Source organism: Psittacula echo (genome assembly GCF_963264785.1).
Source record: "Psittacula echo genome assembly, contig: SCAFFOLD_139, whole genome shotgun sequence".
NCBI lineage: Eukaryota > Metazoa > Chordata > Aves > Psittaciformes > Psittacidae > Psittacula > Psittacula echo.
Window position 1 is genome coordinate 41172 of NW_027664262.1, and position 22478 is coordinate 63649.

The 22478-nt window shown below is 62.5% G+C and overlaps 1 protein-coding gene across 1 annotated transcript in view; it reads left to right on the forward strand.

The window, feature by feature from the left end:
- The window catches only part of LOC308232538 (uncharacterized protein), a gene marked incomplete at both ends in the record, with an annotated part of 55909 nt that extends 38528 nt beyond the window's left edge, over positions 1 to 17381 (forward strand). Inside the window, 21 exons of the mRNA XM_080639749.1 lie at positions 1638 to 1691; positions 1784 to 1837; positions 1921 to 1974; positions 3907 to 3960; positions 4039 to 4146; positions 6844 to 6897; positions 6986 to 7039; positions 8116 to 8169; positions 8253 to 8306; positions 8386 to 8493; positions 9652 to 9705; positions 10457 to 10510; positions 10600 to 10707; positions 10799 to 10852; positions 10938 to 10973; positions 11055 to 11108; positions 12305 to 12536; positions 15039 to 15142; positions 16093 to 16149; positions 16224 to 16469; positions 17253 to 17381. Coding sequence (XP_080495875.1) covers positions 1638 to 1691; positions 1784 to 1837; positions 1921 to 1974; positions 3907 to 3960; positions 4039 to 4146; positions 6844 to 6897; positions 6986 to 7039; positions 8116 to 8169; positions 8253 to 8306; positions 8386 to 8493; positions 9652 to 9705; positions 10457 to 10510; positions 10600 to 10707; positions 10799 to 10852; positions 10938 to 10973; positions 11055 to 11108; positions 12305 to 12536; positions 15039 to 15142; positions 16093 to 16149; positions 16224 to 16469; positions 17253 to 17381 — 1776 coding nt within the window. The remainder of the gene's footprint in view (positions 1 to 1637; positions 1692 to 1783; positions 1838 to 1920; positions 1975 to 3906; positions 3961 to 4038; positions 4147 to 6843; positions 6898 to 6985; positions 7040 to 8115; positions 8170 to 8252; positions 8307 to 8385; positions 8494 to 9651; positions 9706 to 10456; positions 10511 to 10599; positions 10708 to 10798; positions 10853 to 10937; positions 10974 to 11054; positions 11109 to 12304; positions 12537 to 15038; positions 15143 to 16092; positions 16150 to 16223; positions 16470 to 17252) is intronic.
- Positions 17382 to 22478: the final 5097 nt, after the last annotated feature.

Consider the following 22478-nt stretch of genomic DNA (forward strand, 5'->3'; position numbering starts at 1 on the left):
AACACCCCATAACCAACCCCATTGCCCCATAGAACACCCCATAACCAACCCCATTGCCCCATAGAACTCCCCATAACCAACCCCATTGCCCCATAGAACACCCCATAACCAACCCCATTGCCCCATAGAACACCCCATAACCAACCCCATTGCCCCATAGAACTCCCCATAACCAACCCCATTGCCCCATAGAACACCCCATAACCAACCCCATTGCCCCATAGAACACCCCATAACCAACCCCATTGCCCCATAGAACACCCCATAACCAACCCCATTGCCCCATAGAACACCCCATAACCAACCCCATTGCCCCATAGAACTCCCCATAACCAACCCCATTGCCCCATAGAACACCCCATAACCAACCCCATTGCCCCATAGAACACCCCATAACCAACCCCATTGCCCCATAGAACACCCCATAACCAACCCCATTGCCCCATAGAACTCCCCATAACCAACCCCATTGCCCCATAGAACTCCCCATAACCAACCCCATTGCCCCATAGAACTCCCCATAACCAACCCCATTGCCCCATAGAACACCCCATAACCAACCCCATTGCTCCATAGAACACCCCATAACCAACCCCATTGCCCCATAGAACTCCCCATAACCAACCCCATTGCCCCATAGAACACCCCATAACCAACCCCATTGCCCCATAGAACACCCCATAACCAACCCCATTGCCCCATAGAACACCCCATAACCAACCCCATTGCCCCATAGAACTCCCCATAACCAACCCCATTGCCCCATAGAACACCCCATAACCAACCCCATTGCTCCATAGAACTCCCCATAACCAACCCCATTGCCCCATAGAACTCCCCATAACCAACCCCATTGCCCCATAGAACTCCCCATAACCAACCCCATTGCCCCATAGAACACCCCATAACCAACCCCATTGCCCCATAGAACACCCCATAACCAACCCCATTGCCCCATAGAACACCCCATAACCAACCCCATTGCCCCATAGAACACCCCATAACAAACCCCACTGCCCCATAACCAACCCCATTGCCCCATAGAACACCCCATAACCAACCCCATTGCTCCATAGAACTCCCCATAACCAACCCCATTGCCCCATAGAACTCCCCATAACCAACCCCATTGCCCCATAGAACTCCCCATAACCAACCCCATTGCCCCATAGAACACCCCATAACCAACCCCATTGCCCCATAGAACACCCCATAACCAACCCCATTGCCCCATAGAACACCCCATAACCAACCCCATTGCCCCATAGAACACCCCATAACAAACCCCACTGCCCCATAACCAACCCCATTGCCCCATAGAACACCCCATAACCAACCCCATTGCCCCATAGTGCTCCCCATAACCAACCCCATTGCCCCATAACCAACCCCATTGCCCCATAGCGCTCCCCATAACCAACCCCATTGCCCCATAACCAACCCCATTGCCCCATAGCGCTCCCCATAACCAACCCGACTGCCCATAACCAACCCCACTGCCCCATAGCACACTCCATAACCAACCCCATCACCCCATAACCAACCCCATTGCCCCATAGAACACCCCATAACCAGCCCCATAGCCCCCCCATAGCCCCTCTCTGCCCCCCAAGCTGACCTCTTTCCCCCCCCCATAGGGGCTGCCGGGTCCTGCTGGTGAGAAGGGGGAGACGGGCGATGTGGGGCCCATGGTGAGTGCCCCCCCCCCATCTATGGGGCCCTATGGGGCAGCGCTTGGGGGGCGCCCCATAACCGCCCCCCCCCTTTGTGTCCCCCCCTTTAGGGCCCCCCCGGACCCCCAGGTCCTCGTGGTCCTGCAGGAGCCTCCGGAGCCGATGTGAGCGCCCCAGCCCCACATCCATGGGGAGCAATGGGGGGGGGGGGATCCCATGGGATCTTCCCATCCCCTCTGTTCCATAGGGACCGCAGGGAGCGCCGGGAGGCGTCGGGAATGTGGGGCCCGCAGGGGAGAAGGTAAAGTCAATGGATAGGGATGGGCATGGATATGGGGTATGGATAGGGATGGGCATGGATATGGGGTATGGATAGGGATATCCATGGATATGGGGTATGGATAGGGATATCCATGGATATGGGGTATGGATAGGGATGGGCAGGGATATGGGGTATGGATAGGGATATCCATGGATATGGGGTATGGATAGGGATATCCATGGATAAGGGGTATGGATAGGGATGGGCATGGATATGGGGTATGGATAGGGATATCCATGGATATGGGGTATGGATAGGGATATCCATGGATAAGGGGTATGGATAGGGATGGGCATGGATATGGGGTATGGATAGGGATGGGCATGGATATGGGGTATGGATAGGGATGGGCAGGGATATGGGGTATGGATAGGGATATCCATGGATATGGGGTATGGATAGGGATATCCATGGATATGGGGTATGGATAGGGATGGGCATGGATATGGGGTATGGATAGGGATATCCATGGATATGGGGTATGGATAGGGATGGGCATGGATATGGGGTATGGATAGGGATGGGCATGGATACGGGGTATGGATAGGGATGGGCAGGGATATGGGGTATGGATAGGGATATCCATGGATATGGGGTATGGATAGGGATGGGCATGGATATGGGGTATGGATAGGGATGGGCATGGATACGGGGTATGGATAGGGATGGGCAGGGATATGGGGTATGGATAGGGATATCCATGGATATGGGGTATGGATAGGGATATCCATGGATATGGGGTATGGATAGGGATATCCATGGATATGGGGTATGGATAGGGATATCCATGGGTATGGGGTATGGATAGGGATGGGCAGGGATATGGGGTATGGATAGGGATGGGCAGGGATACGGGGTATGGATAGGGATGGGCATGGATATGGGGTATGGATAGGGATGGGCAGGGATATGGGGTATGGATAGGGATATCCATGGATATGGGGTATGGATAGGGATGGGCATGGATATGGGGTATGGATAGGGATGGGCAGGGATATGGGGTATGGATAGGGATATCCATGGATATGGGGTATGGATAGGGATATCCATGGATATGGGGTATGGATAGGGATGGGCATGGATATGGGGTATGGATAGGGATATCCATGGATATGGGGTATGGATAGGGATGGGCATGGATATGGGGTATGGATAGGGATGGGCAGGGATATGGGGTATGGATAGGGATATCCATGGATATGGGGTATGGATAGGGATGGGCAGGGATATGGGGTATGGATAGGGATATCCATGGATATGGGGTATGGATAGGGATATCCATGGATATGGGGTATGGATAGGGATATCCATGGATATGGGGTATGGATAGGGATATCCATGGGTATGGGGTATGGATAGGGATATCCATGGATATGGGGTATGGATAGGGATATCCATGGATATGGGGTATGGATAGGGATGGGCATGGATATGGGGTATGGATAGGGATATCCATGGATATGGGGTATGGATAGGGATGGGCATGGGTATGGGGTATGGATAGGGATATCCATGGATATGGGGTATGGATAGGGATATCCATGGATATGGGGTATGGATAGGGATATCCATGGATATGGGGTATGGATAGGGATGGGCATGGATATGGGGTATGGATAGGGATATCCATGGATATGGGGTATGGATAGGGATGGGCAGGGATATGGGGTATGGATAGGGATATCCATGGACATGGGGTATGGATAGGGATATCCATGGATATGGGGTATGGATAGGGATATCCATGGATATGGGGTATGGATAGGGATATCCATGGATATGGGGTATGGATAGGGATATCCATGGATATGGGGTATGGATAGGGATATCCATGGATATGGGGTATGGATAGGGATATCCATGGACATGGGCGCTCCGCGCACTCCGTCCCCTTCTCCCTTCCCATTCCAGGGCGATCCCGGCGATCCGGGGGCTGCAGGAATCCAAGGGGAGCCCGGCCCCAAGGTGAACCCCAACGGGACCCCCCCCCCCCCCGGTCCCTGCCCATTCCCTGCCCCCCCTCATCCCCATCCCCTTCCATAGGGACCCCGAGGGGAGCGAGGGGAGAAGGGGGAAGCCGGAGCCGCCGGAGCTGCCGGGATTCCCGGTGGGAAAGGGCCCCCTGGAGACGATGGAGCCAAAGGGAACCCGGTCGGTGCCGGCGCCGCGTGGGGGGGACCCCATCCATCCCCATCCATCCCCATCCATCCCCATCCACCCCCATCCATCCCCATCCATCCCCATCCATCCCCATCCACCCCCATCCACCCCCATCCATCCCCATCCATCCCCATCCACCCCCATCCACCCCCATCCATCCCCATCCATCCCCATCCATCCCCATCCATCCCCATCCACCCCCATCCATCCCCATCCACCCCCATCCATCCCCATCCACCCCCATCCACCCCCATCCATCCCCATCCATCCCCATCCATCCCCATCCATCCCCATCCATCCCCATCCATCCCCATCCACCCCCATCCATCCCCATCCATCCCCATCCATCCCCATCCACCCCCATCCACCCCCATCCATCCCCATCCATCCCCATCCACCCCCATCCACCCCCATCCATCCCCATCCATCCCCATCCATCCCCATCCATCCCCATCCACCCCCATCCATCCCCATCCACCCCCATCCATCCCCATCCATCCCCATCCACCCCCATCCATCCCCATCCATCCCCATCCATCCCCATCCATCCCCATCCACCCCCATCCATCCCCACCCCCATCCATCCCCATCCATCCCCATCCATCCCCATCCATCCCCATCCACCCCCATCCATCCCCACCCCCATCCATCCCCATCCACCCCCATCCACCCCCATCCACCCCCATCCATCCCCATCCACCCCCATCCATCCCCATCCATCCCCATCCACCCCCATCCATCCCCACCCCCATCCACCCCCATCCACCCCCATCCATCCCCACCCCCATCCACCCCCATCCATCCCCATCCATCCCCATCCATCCCCATCCATCCCCATCCATCCCCATCCACCCCCATCCATCCCCACCCCCATCCATCCCCATCCATCCCCATCCATCCCCATCCACCCCCATCCATCCCCACCCCCATCCACCCCCATCCACCCCCATCCACCCCCATCCACCCCCATCCATCCCCATCCATCCCCATCCACCCCCATCCACCCCCATCCATCCCCATCCATCCCCATCCATCCCCATCCACCCCCATCCCCATCCACCCCCATCCATCCCCATCCATCCCCATCCATCCCCATCCACCCCCATCCATCCCCACCCCCATCCACCCCCATCCATCCCCATCCATCCCCATCCACCCCCATCCATCCCCATCCATCCCCATCCACCCCCATCCACCCCCATCCATCCCCATCCATCCCCATCCATCCCCATCCATCCCCATCCACCCCCATCCATCCCCATCCATCCCCATCCACCCCCATCCACCCCCATCCACCCCCATCCATCCCCATCCATCCCCATCCACCCCCATCCATCCCCATCCACCCCCATCCATCCCCATCCACCCCCATCCACCCCCATCCACCCCCATCCATCCCCATCCACCCCCATCCACCCCCATCCATCCCCATCCATCCCCATCCATCCCCATCCATCCCCATCCATCCCCATCCATCCCCATCCATCCCCATCCATCCCCATCCACCCCCATCCATCCCCATCCACCCCCATCCACCCCCATCCACCCCCATCCCACCCCCATCCACCCCCATCCACCCCCATCCATCCCCATCCACCCCCATCCATCCCCATCCATCCCCATCCATCCCCATCCATCCCCATCCATCCCCATCCACCCCCATCCACCCCCATCCATCCCCATCCACCCCCATCCATCCCCATCCATCCCCATCCACCCCCATCCATCCCCATCCATCCCCATCCATCCCCATCCATCCCCATCCACCCCCATCCATCCCCATCCACCCCCATCCACCCCCATCCATCCCCATCCACCCCCATCCACCCCCATCCATCCCCATCCATCCCCATCCACCCCCATCCATCCCCATCCACCCCCATCCACCCCCATCCACCCCCATCCATCCCCATCCATCCCCATCCATCCCCATCCACCCCCATCCATCCCCATCCATCCCCATCCACCCCCATCCATCCCCATCCATCCCCATCCACCCCCATCCACCCCCATCCATCCCCATCCATCCCCATCCACCCCCATCCACCCCCATCCATCCCCATCCATCCCCATCCACCCCCATCCACCCCCATCCACCCCCATCCACCCCCATCCACCCCCATCCATCCCCATCCATCCCCATCCACCCCCATCCATCCCCATCCACCCCCATCCACCCCCATCCACCCCCATCCACCCCCATCCATCCCCATCCACCCCCATCCACCCCCATCCACCCCCATCCATCCCCATCCATCCCCATCCACCCCCATCCACCCCCATCCATCCCCATCCACCCCCATCCACCCCCATCCACCCCCATCCATCCCCATCCACCCCCATCCACCCCCATCCATCCCCATCCATCCCCATCCACCCCCATCCACCCCCATCCACCCCCATCCATCCCCATCCATCCCCATCCATCCCCATCCACCCCCATCCATCCCCATCCATCCCCATCCATCCCCATCCACCCCCATCCATCCCCATCCATCCCCATCCACCCCCATCCACCCCCATCCATCCCCATCCACCCCCATCCATCCCCATCCATCCCCATCCATCCCCATCCATCCCCATCCACCCCCATCCACCCCCATCCATCCCCATCCACCCCCATCCACCCCCATCCATCCCCATCCATCCCCATCCCTCCCCATTCATTCCTGTTTATCCCCATGCCAGGGTCCCGTTGGCTTCCCCGGAGATCCCGGCCCTCCCGGAGAGATGGGTCCAAGGGTGAGCGCTGGCTCCGGCCCATTCCAGGCCCTGGGAATGGTGCCGGGATCCAGGGAGGTTCACCCGGGTTTGGGCTTCCCGCCCCCAGGGCCAGGATGGAGCCAAAGGAGAGCGCGGGGAGGACGGAGAACCCGGAGAGGCGGTGAGAGGCCAATCCCAGCGGCATTCCAGCTGGGAACGGCCCATCCCATCCCCATCCCATCCCCATCCCATCCCCATCCCATCCCCATCCCATCCCCATCCCATCCCATCCCCATCCCCATCCCCACCCCATCCCCATCCCATCCCATCCCCATCCCATCCCCATCCCATCCCCATCCCATCCCATCCCATCCCCATCCCATCCCATCCCCATCCCCATCCCATCCCATCCCCATCCTATCCCCATCCCATCCCATCCCCATCCCATCCCCATCCCATCCCCATCCCATCCCCATCCCATCCCATCCCCATCCCATCCCCATCCTATCCCCATCCCATCCCATCCCATCCCCATCCCTTCCCCATCCCATCCCCATCCCATCCCATCCCATCCCCATCCCATCCCCATCCCATCCCCATCCCCATCCCATCCCCATCCCATCCCCATCCCATCCCCATCCCATCCCCATCCCATCCCATCCCATCCCCATCCCATCCCCATCCTATCCCCATCCCATCCCATCCCCATCCCATCCCCATCCCATCCCCATCCCATCCCATCCCATCCCCATCCCATCCCATCCCATCCCCATCCCATCCCCATCCCCATCCCATCCCCATCCCATCCCATCCCCATCCCATCCCCATCCCATCCCCATCCCCATCCCATCCCATCCCCATCCCATCCCATCCCATCCCATCCCATCCCATCCCCATCCCATCCCATCCCCATCCCATCCCATCCCATCCCCATCCCATCCCCATCCCCATCCCCATCCCATCCCCATCCCCATCCCCATCCCCATCCCTATCCCCATCCATCCACATCCATCCCGATCCCTATCCCAATCCCTATCCCTATCCCCGTCCCTATCCCTATCCCCTATGAGATTGGCGATGAGGGTCTGAGCGTCGCCATGGGATGAGGACCAGGACCGCCATGGGATGGGATGGGATGGGACTGGGAACGGTGGGATGTGAGGAATCCCGCATCCCGTCTGGTCCCTATGGGAGGCTCCATTGCCTTCCCCCCCATTCCTGGGATGAAGGCTGGGATCCTCCTCCTCTTCTCCATAGGGATCCCCAGGCCCCACAGGAGAGAACGGGCCCCCCGGTCCCCTTGGGAAGCGGGTAAGAGCCGGCTGATCCCAACGCATCCCAATGGGATCAGGGCGCCGCGGAGGCCCCCATCTCTTCGTGTCCCCTCTCCATAGGGTCCCGCCGGCTCGCCCGGGCCCGAAGGACGCCAGGGCGAGAAGGGAGCCAAGGTGAGGGCGCGGGAGCATCCCGAAGGAATCCCGGCGGCGTTCCCGGCCTCGGGATCACCCGGATGCTCCGCGTCCATAGGGAGAAGTGGGAGCAAGCGGAGCCGCGGGCAAGACGGGGCCGGTGGGAGCTCAAGGGCTTGGTGGGAAGCAGGGACCGGATGGGCTCCGAGGGCTCCCTGGATCCGTGGTGAGTTGGGAAGTTGGGAGAAGGGATGGGAATGAGCATGGGATGGGGATGGGAATGAGCATGGGATGGGGGTGGGAATGAGCATGGGATGGGGGTGGGAATGAGCATGGGATGGGGGTGGGAATGAGCATGGGATGGGGATGGGAATGAGCATGGGATGGGGATGGGAATGAGCATGGGATGGGGATGGGAATGAGCATGGGATGGGGGTGGGAATGAGCATGGGATGGGGGTGGGAATGAGCATGGGATGGGGAATGGGAATGAGCATGGGATGGGGGTGGGAATGAGCATGGGATGGGGGTGGGAATGAGCATGGGATGGGGGTGGGAATGAGCATGGGATGGGGGTGGGAATGAGCATGGGATGGGGGTGGGAATGAGCATGGGATGGGGATGGGAATGAGCATGGGATGGGGGTGGGAATGAGCATGGGATGGGGATGGGAATGAGCATGGGATGGGGGTGGGAATGAGCATGGGATGGGGGTGGGAATGAGCATGGGATGGGGGTGGGAATGAGCATGGGATGGGGATGGGAATGAGCATGGGATGGGGAATGGGAATGAGCATGGGATGGGGATGGGAATGAGCATGGGATGGGGGTGGGAATGAGCATGGGATGGGGGTGGGAATGAGCATGGGATGGGGGTGGGAATGAGCATGGGATGGGGGTGGGAATGAGCATGGTATGGGGATGGGAATGAGCATGGGATGGGGATGGGAATGAGCATGGGATGGGGATGGGAATGAGCATGGGATGGGGAATGGGAATGAGCATGGGATGGGGGTGGGAATGAGCATGGGATGGGGGTGGGAATGAGCATGGGATGGGGATGGGAATGAGCATGGGATGGGGATGGGAATGAGCATGGGATGGGGGTGGGAATGAGCATGGGATGGGGGTGGGAATGAGCATGGGATGGGGATGGGAATGAGCATGGGATGGGGATGGGAATGAGCATGGGATGGGGGTGGGAATGAGCATGGGATGGGGATGGGAATGAGCATGGGATGGGGATGGGAATGAGCATGGGATGGGGGTGGGAATGAGCATGGGATGGGGGTGGGAATGAGCATGGGATGGGGGCGGGATCATTCCCATGGGATGAGCTCCAGCCCCATCCCTGGGTGCTCCGGAGCTGACTCCGTTCCCCCCAGGGCACGCAGGGCAGCGCAGGCAGCCCGGGCCCCGCCGGCCCCCCCGGCCCCATGGTGAGCGCCGCTCCCCACCCCCCCAAGCTCCGCCCCCAAATCTCCGCCCCCCAGCTCCCCCCAAGCTCCTCCCCCCAATCTCCTCCCCAAGCTCCGCCCCAAGCTCCGCCCCCAAGCTAAACCCCAAGCTCCGCCCCCAGCTCCGCCCCAAGCTCCGCCCCCAAGCTAACCCCAAGCTCCGCCCCCAGCTCCGCCCCAAGCTCCCCCCAAGCTCCGCCCCCCAAGCATCCCCAAGCTCCTCCCCCCAAGCTCCCCAAGCTCCTCCCCCAAGCTCCGCCCCCAGCTCCCCCCAAGCTCCGCCCCCCAAGCAACCCCAAGCTCCTCCCCCCAAGCTCCCCAAGCTTCCCCCAAGCTCCGCCCACCCCAAGCTCCTCCCCCCAAGCTCCCCAAGCTCCTCCCCCAAGCTCCGCCCCCAAGCTTTCCCCAAGCTCCGCCCACCCCAATCTCCTCCCCCCAAGCTCCGCCCCCCCCGCTTCCCCCAAGCTCCGCCCACCCCAAGCTCCTCCCCCCAAGCTCCGCCCCCCCCAGCTTCCCCAAGCTCCGCCCACCCCAAGCTCCTCCCCCCAAGCTCCGCCCCCCCCCCCCAGCTTCCCCCAAACTCCGCCCACCCCAAGCTCCTCCCCCCAAGCTCCGCCCCCCCCCCCCCCAGCTTCCCCCAAACTCCGCCCACCCCAAGCTCCTCCCCCCAAGCTCCGCCCACCCCCAAGCTCCTCCCCCCGGATCCCCCTCACCCCCCCCCGTTCTCTCCCAGGGTCCTCCGGGGCTGCCGGGGCTCCGAGGGGACGCCGGAGCCAAGGGGGAGAAGGTGAGCGCCGAGCGCGCCCCGCGCCCCACATCCATGGGGCTGAGCCCCTCGGCGCCCCCTCCATGGCCCCCCCCTCGTGTCTCCGCCAGGGCCACCCGGGTCTCATCGGCTTGATTGGGCCTCCCGGAGAGCAGGGGGACAAAGGCGAGCGGGGCCTCCCCGGGCCCCACGGATCCATGGGGCAGAAGGGAGAGACCGTGAGTACTTGTGGGGCAGGCGGCCCCATGGAGGCGGGGCCGGCCCCCCCCCCGCCTGTGCTCTGCCCATCCCTCCCCATCTCCTCCCTAGGGCATCCCTGGCGCCTCCGGACCCATCGGCCCCACCGGCCCCCCCGGCATCCCCGTGAGTGCTCCCTGCCCCATAGATCCCCCCCCCCCAACACACACACCCCCCCCCCCCCACTGACCGAGCTGCTCCCGCCCCATAGGGCCCGGCGGGCGCCAAAGGAGCCAAAGGAGCCATGGTAAGAGGCAAGGGGGGGCTCCCCGCAGCCGGCCCCACCGCCAGGCCGGCCCCACAGAGGCCAATGGGGTCTTCTCCATAGGGCCAAGCGGGAGCCAAAGGGGAGCGCGGACCCCCAGGACCCCCCGGGCACCCGGTGAGCGCCCCAAGGGGCCATGGGAAGGCTGGGATGGGCCTGGGAATCCATTGGGATCCAGCATCCCGAGGTCCATGGGATCAGGATGGGATGGGTTGGATGGGCCCGGGAGCCCGTTGGGATCCAGCATCCCGAGGTCCATGGGATCAGGATGGGATGGGTTGGATGGGCCCGGGAGCCCATTGGGATCCAGCATCCCGAGGTCCATGGGATCAGGATGGGATGGGTTGGATGGGCCCGGGAATCCATTGGGATCCAGCATCCCGAGGTCCATGGGATCAGGATGGGATGGGTTGGATGGGCCTGGGAATCCATTGGGATCCAGCATCCCGAGGTCCATGGGATCAGGATGGGATGGGTTGGATGGGCCTGGGAATCCATTGGGATCCAGCATCCCGAGGTCCATGGGATCAGGATGGGATGGGTTGGATGGGCCTGGGAATCCATTGGGATCCAGCATCCCGAGGTCCATGGGATCAGGATGGGATGGGTTGGATGGGCCTGGGAATCCATTGGGATCCAGCATCCCGAGGTCCATGGGATCAGGATGGGATGGGTTGGATGGGCCCGGGAGCCCGTTGGGATCCAGCATCCCGAGGTCCATGGGATCAGGATGGGATGGGTTGGATGGGCCTGGGAATCCATTGGGATCCAGCATCCCGAGGTCCATGGGATCAGGATGGGATGGGTTGGATGGGCCCGGGAGCCCATTGGGATCCAGCATCCCGAGGTCCATGGGATCAGGATGGGATGGGTTGGATGGGCCCGGGAATCCATTGGGATCCAGCATCCCGAGGTCCATGGGATCAGGATGGGATGGGTTGGATGGGCCTGGGAATCCATTGGGATCCAGCATCCCGAGGTCCATGGGATCAGGATGGGATGGGTTGGATGGGCCTGGGAGCCCGTTGGGATCCAGCATCCCGAGGTCCATGGGATCAGGATGGGATGGGTTGGATGGGCCCGGGAGCCCGTTGGGATCCAGCATCCCGAGGTCCATGGGATCAGGATGGGATGGGTTGGATGGGCCTGGGAATCCATTGGGATCCAGCATCCCGAGGTCCATGGGATCAGGATGGGATGGGTTGGATGGGCCTGGGAATCCATTGGGATCCAGCATCCCGAGGTCCAAGGGGTGGGAGCAGGGTCCCGGGCCCGCGCTCCCCGCTCGGAGCTGTCCCTGGTGCTGACCGCAGGGCCCCCCGGGCGATGCCGTCCAACCGCTGCCGCTGGGCGGCCCCGCGCGGGCCCGGCGCTCCCCGGGGCCGGCGGAACCGGAGGCGGGCGCAGGGGGAGGCCGGGGCCCGGCGCGGCTCCTGCGCTCCCTGCACCGGGAGATCGAGGCCCTGCGGCGCCCGCTGGGGACCAGGGAGCAGCCGGCGCGGAGCTGCCAGGACCTGAGCCTGAGCCGCCCGGGGCTGCCCGACGGTACCCGAGGGGCTGCGGGGGGGACTCAGACAGTGGGGGCTTCCCCATCCCATCCCCATCCCATCCCCATCCCCATCCCATCCCATCCCCATCCCCATCCCATCCCATCCCCATCCCCATCCCCATCCCATCCCCATCCCATCCCATCCCATCCCCATCCCCATCCCCATCCCCATCCCATCCCCATCCCCATCCCATCCCCATCCCCATCCCATCCCCATCCCCATCCCATCCCATCCCCATCCCCATCCCATCCCATCCCCATCCCCATCCCATCCCATCCCCATCCCCATCCCCATCCCATCCCCATCCCATCCCATCCCATCCCCATCCCCATCCCCATCCCCATCCCCATCCCCATCCCATCCCCATCCCCATCCCATCACCATCCCATCCCATCCCCATCCCCATCCCCATCCCATCCCCATCCCCATCCCATCCCCATCCCATCCCATCCCCATCCCATCCCCATCCCATCCCATCCCCATCCCATCCCCATCCCCATCCCCATCCCATCCCCATCCCCATCCCCATCCCATCCCATCCCCATCCCCATCCCCATCCCCATCCCATCCCCATCCCATCCCCATCCCCATCCCATCCCATCCCCATCCCCATCCCATCCCATCCCCATCCCCATCCCATCCCATCCCCATCCCCATCCCCATCCCATCCCCATCCCATCCCATCCCATCCCCATCCCCATCCCCATCCCCATCCCCATCCCCATCCCATCCCCATCCCCATCCCATCACCATCCCATCCCATCCCCATCCCCATCCCCATCCCATCCCCATCCCCATCCCATCCCCATCCCATCCCATCCCCATCCCATCCCCATCCCATCCCATCCCCATCCCATCCCCATCCCCATCCCCATCCCATCCCCATCCCCATCCCCATCCCCATCCCATCCCCATCCCCATCCCATCACCATCCCATCCCATCCCCATCCCCATCCCCATCCCATCCCCATCCCCATCCCATCCCCATCCCATCCCATCCCCATCCCATCCCCATCCCATCCCATCCCCATCCCATCCCATCCCCATCCCATCCCCATCCCCATCCCATCCCCATCCCATCCCATCCCATCCCCATCCCATCCCCATCCCCATCCCCATCCCATCCCCATCCCCATCCCCATCCCATCCCCATCCCATCCCCATCCCATCCCCATCCCATCCCATCCCCATCCCCATCCCATCCCCATCCCATCCCATCCCCATCCCCATCCCATCCCCATCCCCATCCCATCCCATCCCCATCCCATCCCCATCCCTTCCCATCCCATCCCCATCCCATCCCCATCCCCATCCCCATCCCATCCCCATCCCCATCCCCATCCCATCCCCATCCCCATCCCATCCCCATCCCCATCCCACCCCCATCCCCATCCCCATCCCATCCCCATCCCCATCCCATCCCCATCCCACCCCCATCCCCATCCCCATCCCATCCCCATCCCCATCCCCATCCCCATCCCATCCCCATCCCATCCCCATCCCCATCCCATCCCCATCCCCATTCCATCCCCATCCCCATCCCCATCCCATCCCCATCCCCATCCCCATCCCCATCCCCATCCCCATCCCATCCCCATCCCCATCCCATCACCATCCCATCCCATCCCCATCCCCATCCCCATCCCATCCCCATCCCCATCCCATCCCCATCCCATCCCATCCCCATCCCATCCCCATCCCATCCCATCCCCATCCCCATCCCCATCCCATCCCCATCCCCATCCCCATCCCCATCCCACCCCCATCCCCATCCCCATCCCACCCCCATCCCCATCCCCATCTCATCCCCATCCCCATCCCCATCCCATCCCCATCCCATCCCCATCCCCATCCCCATCCCATCCCCATCCCATCCCCATCCCCATCCCACCCCCATCCCCATCCCCATCCCATCCCCATCCCCATCCCCATCCCATCCCCATCCCATCCCCATCCCCATCCCATCCCCATCCCATCCCCATCCCCATCCCATCCCCATCCCATCCCCATCCTCATCCCATCCCCATCCCCATCCCATCCCCATCCCCATCCCCATCCCATCCCCATCCCATCCCCATCCCATCCCCATCCCCATCCCCATCCCCATCCAATACCCATCCCATCCCCATCCCCATCCCATCCCATCCCATCCCCATCCCATTCCCATCCCATCCCATCCCCATCCCATCCCCATCCCATCCCCATCCCATCCCCATCCCATCCCCATCCCATCCCCATCCCCATCCCATCCCATCCCATCCCCATCCCCATCCCATCCCATCCCCATCCCATCCCATCCCCATCCCATCCCATCCCATTCCCATCCCATCCCCATCCCATCCCCATCCCATCCCCATCCCCATCCCATCCCATCCCCATCCCATCCCATCCCCATCCCATCCCATCCCATTCCCATCCCATCCCCATCCCATCCCCATCCCATCCCCATCCCCATCCCATTCTCATCCCATTCCCATCCTCCTCCTCCCGGCTCCAGGCCTTTATTGGGTGGATCCCAACCAAGGATGCTCCCGAGACGCGTTCAGGGTCCGGTGCCAGTTTGGGACGGGAGCCGAGACCTGCGTGTTCCCAAGGAAGGGGGTGAGGAGTGGGGAGGGATGGGAGGGAATGGGGATGGATGGGGATGGATGCGGGTCCCCACGGCCGCTCCATGGCTCCATCCCTATGGGATGGGGATGGATGGGGATGGATGCGGGTCCCCACGGCTGCTCCATGGCTCCATCCCTATGGGATGGGGAGGGATGGGGATGGATGCGGGTCCCCACGGCTGCTCCATGGCTCCATCCCTATGGGATGGGGATGGATGGGGATGGATGCGGGTCCCCACGGCCGCTCCATGGCTCCATCCCTATGGGATGGGGAGGGATGGGGATGGATGCGGGTCCCCACGGCCGCTCCATGGGTCCATCCCTATGGGGTGGGGAGGGATGGGGATGGATGCGGGTCCCCACGGCCGCTCCATGGCTCCATCCCTATGGGATGGGGAGGGATGGGGATGGATGCGGGTCCCCACGGCCGCTCCATGGCTCCATCCCTATGGGATGGGGAGGGATGGGGATGGATGCGGGTCCCCACGGCCGCTCCATGGCTCCATCCCTATGGGATGGGGAGGGATGGGGATGGATGCGGGTCCCCACGGCCGCTCCATGGCTCCATCCCTATGGGATGGGGAGGGATGGGGATGGATGCGGGTCCCCACGGCCGCTCCATGGCTCCATCCCTATGGGGTGGGGAGGGATGGGGATGGATGCGGGTCCCCACGGCCGCTCCATGGCTCCATCCCTATGGGATGGGGAGGGATGGGGATGGATGCGGGTCCCCACGGCCGCTCCATGGCTCCATCCCTATGGGATGGGGATGGATGCGGGTCCCCACGGCCGCTCCATGGCTCCATCCCTATGGGATGGGGAGGGATGGGGATGGATGCGGGTCCCCACGGCCGCTCCATGGCTCCATCCCTATGGGATGGGGAGGGATGGGGATGGATGCGGGTCCCCACGGCCGCTCCATGGCTCCATCCCCGCTCGCAGGTCTGGGACGCGGCGGAGCCGTCCCGAGGCCGGGATGAAGCCGAGGAGGTCCCGAGGGTGAGGCCGGGGGGTGCCGGGGTTCGGGGGGGGGGGTCTCCGTCCCCGCGCGCCCTCATCCCGCGCTCCCGCAGTTTTCCTACGTGGATGCGGACGGGCAGGGCCTGGCCGTGGTGCAGGCGACGTTCCTGAGGCTGCTGAGCGTGGGCGCCCGGCAGAGCCTGAGCCTGCGCTGCGCCGGGAGCCCCGGGAGCGGCACCGGGAACGGCGCCGGGAGCACCGGGAGCACCGGGAGCACCGGGATCCGCTTCCTGGCGGCCAACGAGGAGCAGCTGGCGGGGACCGGCCCCTACGTCAGGGTGCTGAGGGATGGATGTGGGGTGAGGCCGGGGGGGTGATCCCAATGAGCCCGGTGCTCCTGGAGCCCCCATTGACCCCCATTGATCCCCATTGAACCCCATTGATCCCCATTGACCCCCATTGATCCCCATTGATCCCCATTGATCCCCATTGAACCCCATTGATCCCCATTGACCCCCATTGATCCCCATTGAACCCCATTGATCCCCATTGAGCCCCATTGAGCCCCATTGAACCCCATTGAACCCCATTGATCCCCATTGATCCCCATTGAACCCCATTGATCCCCATTGAGCCCCATTGAGCCCCATTGAACCCCATTGAACCCCATTGACCCCCATTGATCCCCATTGAACCCCATTGATCCCCTTTGAGCCCCATTGAACCCCATTGATCCCCACTGAGCCCCATTGATCTCCATTGAACCCCATTGCCCCCATTGCCCCCATTACCCCTATTGCCCCCCATTGCCCCCATTGCTCCCATTACCCCCATTGCCCCCATTGGCCCCATTGCCCCCATTGCCCCCATTATCCCCATTCCCCCCATTGCCCCCATTCCCCCCCATTGCCCCCATTGCCCCGATTCCCCCCCATTGCCCCCATTGCCCCCATTGCCCCCATTGCCCCCATTCCCCCCCATTGCCCCCATTGCCCCCATTGCCCCCATTGCCCCCATTATCCCCATTCCCCCCATTGCCCCCATTCCCCCCCATTGCCCCCATTGCCCCCATTGCCCCCATTGCCCCCATTGCCCCCATTGCCCCCATTGCCCCCATTGCTGACCTTGCTCCTCCTCCACAGGCGCCGTCGGGCTCCGGGCGCTTGGTGCTGGAGGTTCTCACCCCGCATCCGGAGCATCTCCCGCTCCGGGATGTCCTGGACATGGGGCGAGGAGGCCTCGAGCTGGGCCCGGCCTGTTTCCAGGGCTGAGCATGGGCACGGGCAGCAGGGGCATGGACTCCCCATGGCATGGACCCACCTCATTGACCATGGACCCACTCCATTGACCATGGACCAACCTCAATGACCATGGACCCACCCATGGCATGGACCCAGTCCATTGACCATGGACCCACCCCATTGACCATGGACCAACCTCAATGACCATGGACCCACCCATGGCATGGACCCACTCCATTGACCATGGACCCACTCCATTGACCATGGACCAACCTCAATGACCATGGACCCACCCATGGCATGGACCCACTCCATTGACCATGGACCCACCCCATTGACCATGGACCCACCCCATTGACCATGGACCCACCCCATGGCATGGACCCACCCCAATGCCCATGGACCCCGATGTCCCCAATGCCCATGGACCCCGATGTCCCCCAATGCCCATGGACCCCGATGTCCCCAATGCCCATGGACCCCGATGTCCCCCAATGCCCATGGACCCCGCTGTCCCCAATGCCCATGGACCCCGATGTCCCCAATGCCCATGGACCCCGATGTCCCCAATGCCCATGGACTCCGATGTCCCCCAATGCCCATGGACCCCGATGTCCCCCAATGCCCATGGACCCCGATGTCCCCAATGCCCACAGACCCCGATGTCCCCCAATGCCCACGGACCCCGATGTCCCCCAATGCCCATGGACCCCGATGTCCCCAATGCCCATGGACCCCGATGTCCCCAATGCCCATGGACCCCGACGTCCCCCAATGCCCATGGACCCCGATGTCCTCCAATGCCCATGGACCCCGATGTCCCCAATGCCCATGGACCCTGACGTCCTCCAATGCCCATGGACCCCGACGTCCCCCAATGCCCATGGACCCCGATGTCCCCCAATGCCCGTGGACCCCGATGTCCCCCAATGCCCATGGACCCCGATGTCCTCCAATGCCCATGGACCCCGATGTCCCCCAATGCCCATGGACCCCGATGTCCCCCAATGCCCGTGGACCCCGATGTCCCCCAATGCCCGTGGACCCCGATGTCCCCAATGCCCACGGACCCCGATGTCTCCAATGCCCATGGACCCCGATGTCTCCAATGCCCATGGACCCCGATGTCCCCCAATGCCCATGGACCCCGATGTCTCCAATGCCCATGGACCCCGATGTCTCCAATGCCCATGGACCCCGATGTCCCCAATGCCCATGGACCCCGATGTCTCCAATGCCCATGGACCCCGATGTCCCCCAATGCCCATGGACCCCGATGTCTCCAATGCCCATGGACCCCGATGTCCCCAATGCCATGGACCCCGATGTCCCCAATGCCCATGGACCCCGATGTCCCCACTGCCCATGGACCCCGATGTCCCCAATGCCCATGGACCCCGATGTCCCCCCAATGCCCATGGACCCCGATGTCTCCAATGCCCATGGACCCCGATGTCCCCAATGCCCATGGACCCCGATGTCCCCCAATGCCCATGGACCCCGATGTCCCCAATGCCCATGGACCCCGATGTCCTCCAATGCCCATGGACCCCGATGTCTCCAATGCCCATGGACCCCGATGTCCCCCAATGCCCATGGACCCCGATGTCCCCCAATGCCCATGGACCCCGATGTCCCCCATCTCCCATGGGTTCCATCGCCCATGGAGCCCCCTCGGAGGCAGCGGGAAGGACCTCGGGGCTCCCAGCCCCTTCCTTGCTCCCTTAACTTAAGGATCCTATTTAAAGCCATGGATGCAACCTCGGGGCCTCCTCTTGTCCCTGCCCAATGCCAGAAGTTGGGAATTGCCCCTTGGAGACAGCGCTGGGGGGGGGTTGGATGGGAGGGAGCTCGGGAATGGGGTTGGGATGCGCTGCATTGAAGGGGGCTCCTGAGGCGACCCCGTGCCAGGAGCCTATGGGGGACCAGGGCCCTGGTGCCGTCCCATGGGGCACCGCTATGGGGCTCCCGTGGGGGGAACTGGGACCAGTCCAGGGCCTCATTGCTGCTCCCGGTGGTTTTCCATGGTTCCATGGTGGGGGTGTGGGGTGTGGGGTATGGGATATGGGGTATGGGGTATGGGGTATGGGGTATGGGATATGGGGTATGGGATATGGGGTATGGGGTATGGGATATGGGGTATGGGATATGGGGTATGGGGTATGGGATATGGGGTATGGGATATGGGGTATGGGGTATGGGGTATGGGATATGGGATATGGGGTATGGGGTATGGGATATGGGATATGGGGTATGGGGTATGGGGTATGGGATATATATGGGATATGGGGTATGGGATATGGGGTATGGGGTATGGGGTATGGGATATGGGGTATGGGATATGGGGTATGGGATATGGATATGGGGTATGGGATATGGGATATGGGATATGGGATATGGGATATGGGATATGGGATATGGGGTATGGGGTATGGGATATGGGTATGGGATATGGGATATGGGGTATGGGGGTATGGGTATGGATATGGATATGGGGTATGGGGTATGGGATATGGGGTATGGGATATGGGATATGGGGTATGGGGTATGGGGTATGGGGTATGGGATATGGGGTATGGGATATGGATATGGGGTATGGGGTATGGGGTATGGGATATGGGATATGGGGTATGGGGTATGGGATATGGGGTATGGGATATGGGGTATGGGGTATGGGATATGGGGTATGGGGTATGGGGTATGGGATATGGGATATGGGGTATGGGTATGGGATATGGGATATGGGATATGGGATATGGGGTATGGGATATGGGATATGGGGTATGGGGTATGGGGTATGGGATATGGGGTATGGGATATGGGGTATGGGGTATGGGATATGGGGTATGGGGTATGGGTATGGGATATGGGATATGGGGTATGGGGTATGGGATATGGGATATGGATATGGGATATGGGATATGGGTATGGGATATGGGATATGGGGTATGGGGTATGGGGTATGGGATATGGGGTATGGGATATGGGATATGGATATGGGATATGGGATATGGGTATGGGTATGGGGTATGGGATATGGGGTATGGATATGGGGTATGGGGTATGGGATATGGGATATGGGGTATGGGGTATGGGGTATGGGGTATGGGATATGGGTATGGGATATGGGATATGGGGTATGGGGTATGGGGTATGGGATATGGGATATGGGTATGGGGTATGGGGTATGGGGTATGGGGTATGGGATATGGGGTATGGGATATGGGTATGGGGTATGGGGTATGGGATATGGATATGGGGTATGGGGTATGGGGTATGGGGTATGGGATATGGATATGGGATATGGGGTATGGATATGGGATATGGGGTATGGGATATGGGATATGGGGTATGGGTATGGGATATGGGTATGGGGTATGGGGTATGGGATATGGGATATGGGGTATGGGGTATGGGGTATGGGATATGGGATATGGGGTATGGGATAGGGGTATGGGATATGGGATATGGGGTATGGGGTATGGGATGATACGAGAGGCAAATACACCCAATGACACGCTGGGAAACCCCCCCCATTGAGTTTGTTAGGGTTATAGCAGGTTACAGAACGCATCTCATTAGCATCTCATTAGCATCTCATTAGCATCTCATTAGCGTCTCGTTAGCATCTCATTAGTGCAGGAAGCCCAGGTCCTCGTCCCGGAGCTGCTCCCGCAGCCAGGGCAGGGCCTCGAAGACGCTGATGTGGAAATCCCGGGCGTAGGAAGGGGGCCGGGGCTGGCGGCAGGATATCCAGCACCCCCCAGCTGATGACCCCACCTGTGGGGCGGCAATGGGGGCAATGGGGCCTAGGGGCGGCAATGGGGGCAATGGGGGCCTAGGGGGCGGCAATGGGGGGCAATGGGGGCCTAGGGGGCGGCAATGGGGGGCAATGGGGGCCTATGGGCGGCAATGGGGGGCAATGGGGGCCTAGGGGGCGGCAATGGGGGGCAATGGGGGCCTAGGGGCGGCAATGGGGGGCAATGGGGGCCTATGGGGCGGCAATGGGGGCAATGGGGCCTAGGGGGCGGCTATGGGGGGCAATGGGGACCTAGGGGCGGCAATGGGGGGCAATGGGGGGCAATGGGGCCTAGGGGCGGCTATGGGGGGCAATGGGGGCCTAGGGGGCGGCAATGGGGGGCAATGGGGGCCTATGGGGCGGCAATGGGGGCCTAGGGGGGCCTATGGGGCGGCAATGGGGGTCAATGGGGTCCTATGGGGCGGCAATGGGGCCTAGGGGTCCTATGGGCGGCAATGGGGTCAATGGGGTCCTATGGGGCGGCAATGGGGGCCTAGGGGTCCTATGGGGCGGCAATGGGGTCAATGGGGTCCTATGGGGCGGCTATGGGGGCCTAGGGGGGGCAATGGGGCCTAGGGGGCCTATGGGGCGGCTATGGGGCCTAGGGGGGGCAATGGGGCCTATGGGGCGGCAATGGGGGCCTATGGGGCGGCAATGGAGGCCTAGGGGGGGCTATGGGGCGGCAATGGGGGCTATGGGGAACAGGGGTCAATGGGGTCCTATGGGGCGGCAATGGGGGCCTATGAGGTCCTATGGGGCGGCAATGGGGCCAAGGGGTCCTATGGGGCGGCAATGGGGGCCAAGGGGGGGCTATGGGGCGGCAATGGGGGCAATGGGGGCCTAGGGGGCGGCAATGGGGGCCTAGGGGGGCCTATGGGGCGGCAATGGGGGCCATGGGGTCCTATGGGGCGGCAATGGGGTCCTAGGGGGTCCTATGGGCGGCAATGGGGGTCAATGGGGGCCTATGGGGCGGCAATGGGGGGCAATGGGGGCCTATGGGGCAGCAATGGGGGCCTAGGGGGGCCTATGGGGCGGCAATGGGGGCCTAGGGGGGGCTATGGGGCGGCAATGGGGGCCAAGGGGTCCTATGGGGCGGCAATGGGGGCCTATGGGGCGGCAATGGGGGCCTAGGGGGTCCTATGGGGTGGCAATGGGGGCCTATGGGGTCCTATGGGGCGGCAATGGGGGCCAAGGGGTCCTATGGGGCGGCAATGGGGGGCAATGGGGGCCTAGGGGGCGGCTATGGGGCGGCAATGGGGGCCTAGGGGGGCCTATGGGGCGGCAATGGGGGGCCTAGGGTCCTATGGGGCGGCAATGGGGGCCTAGGG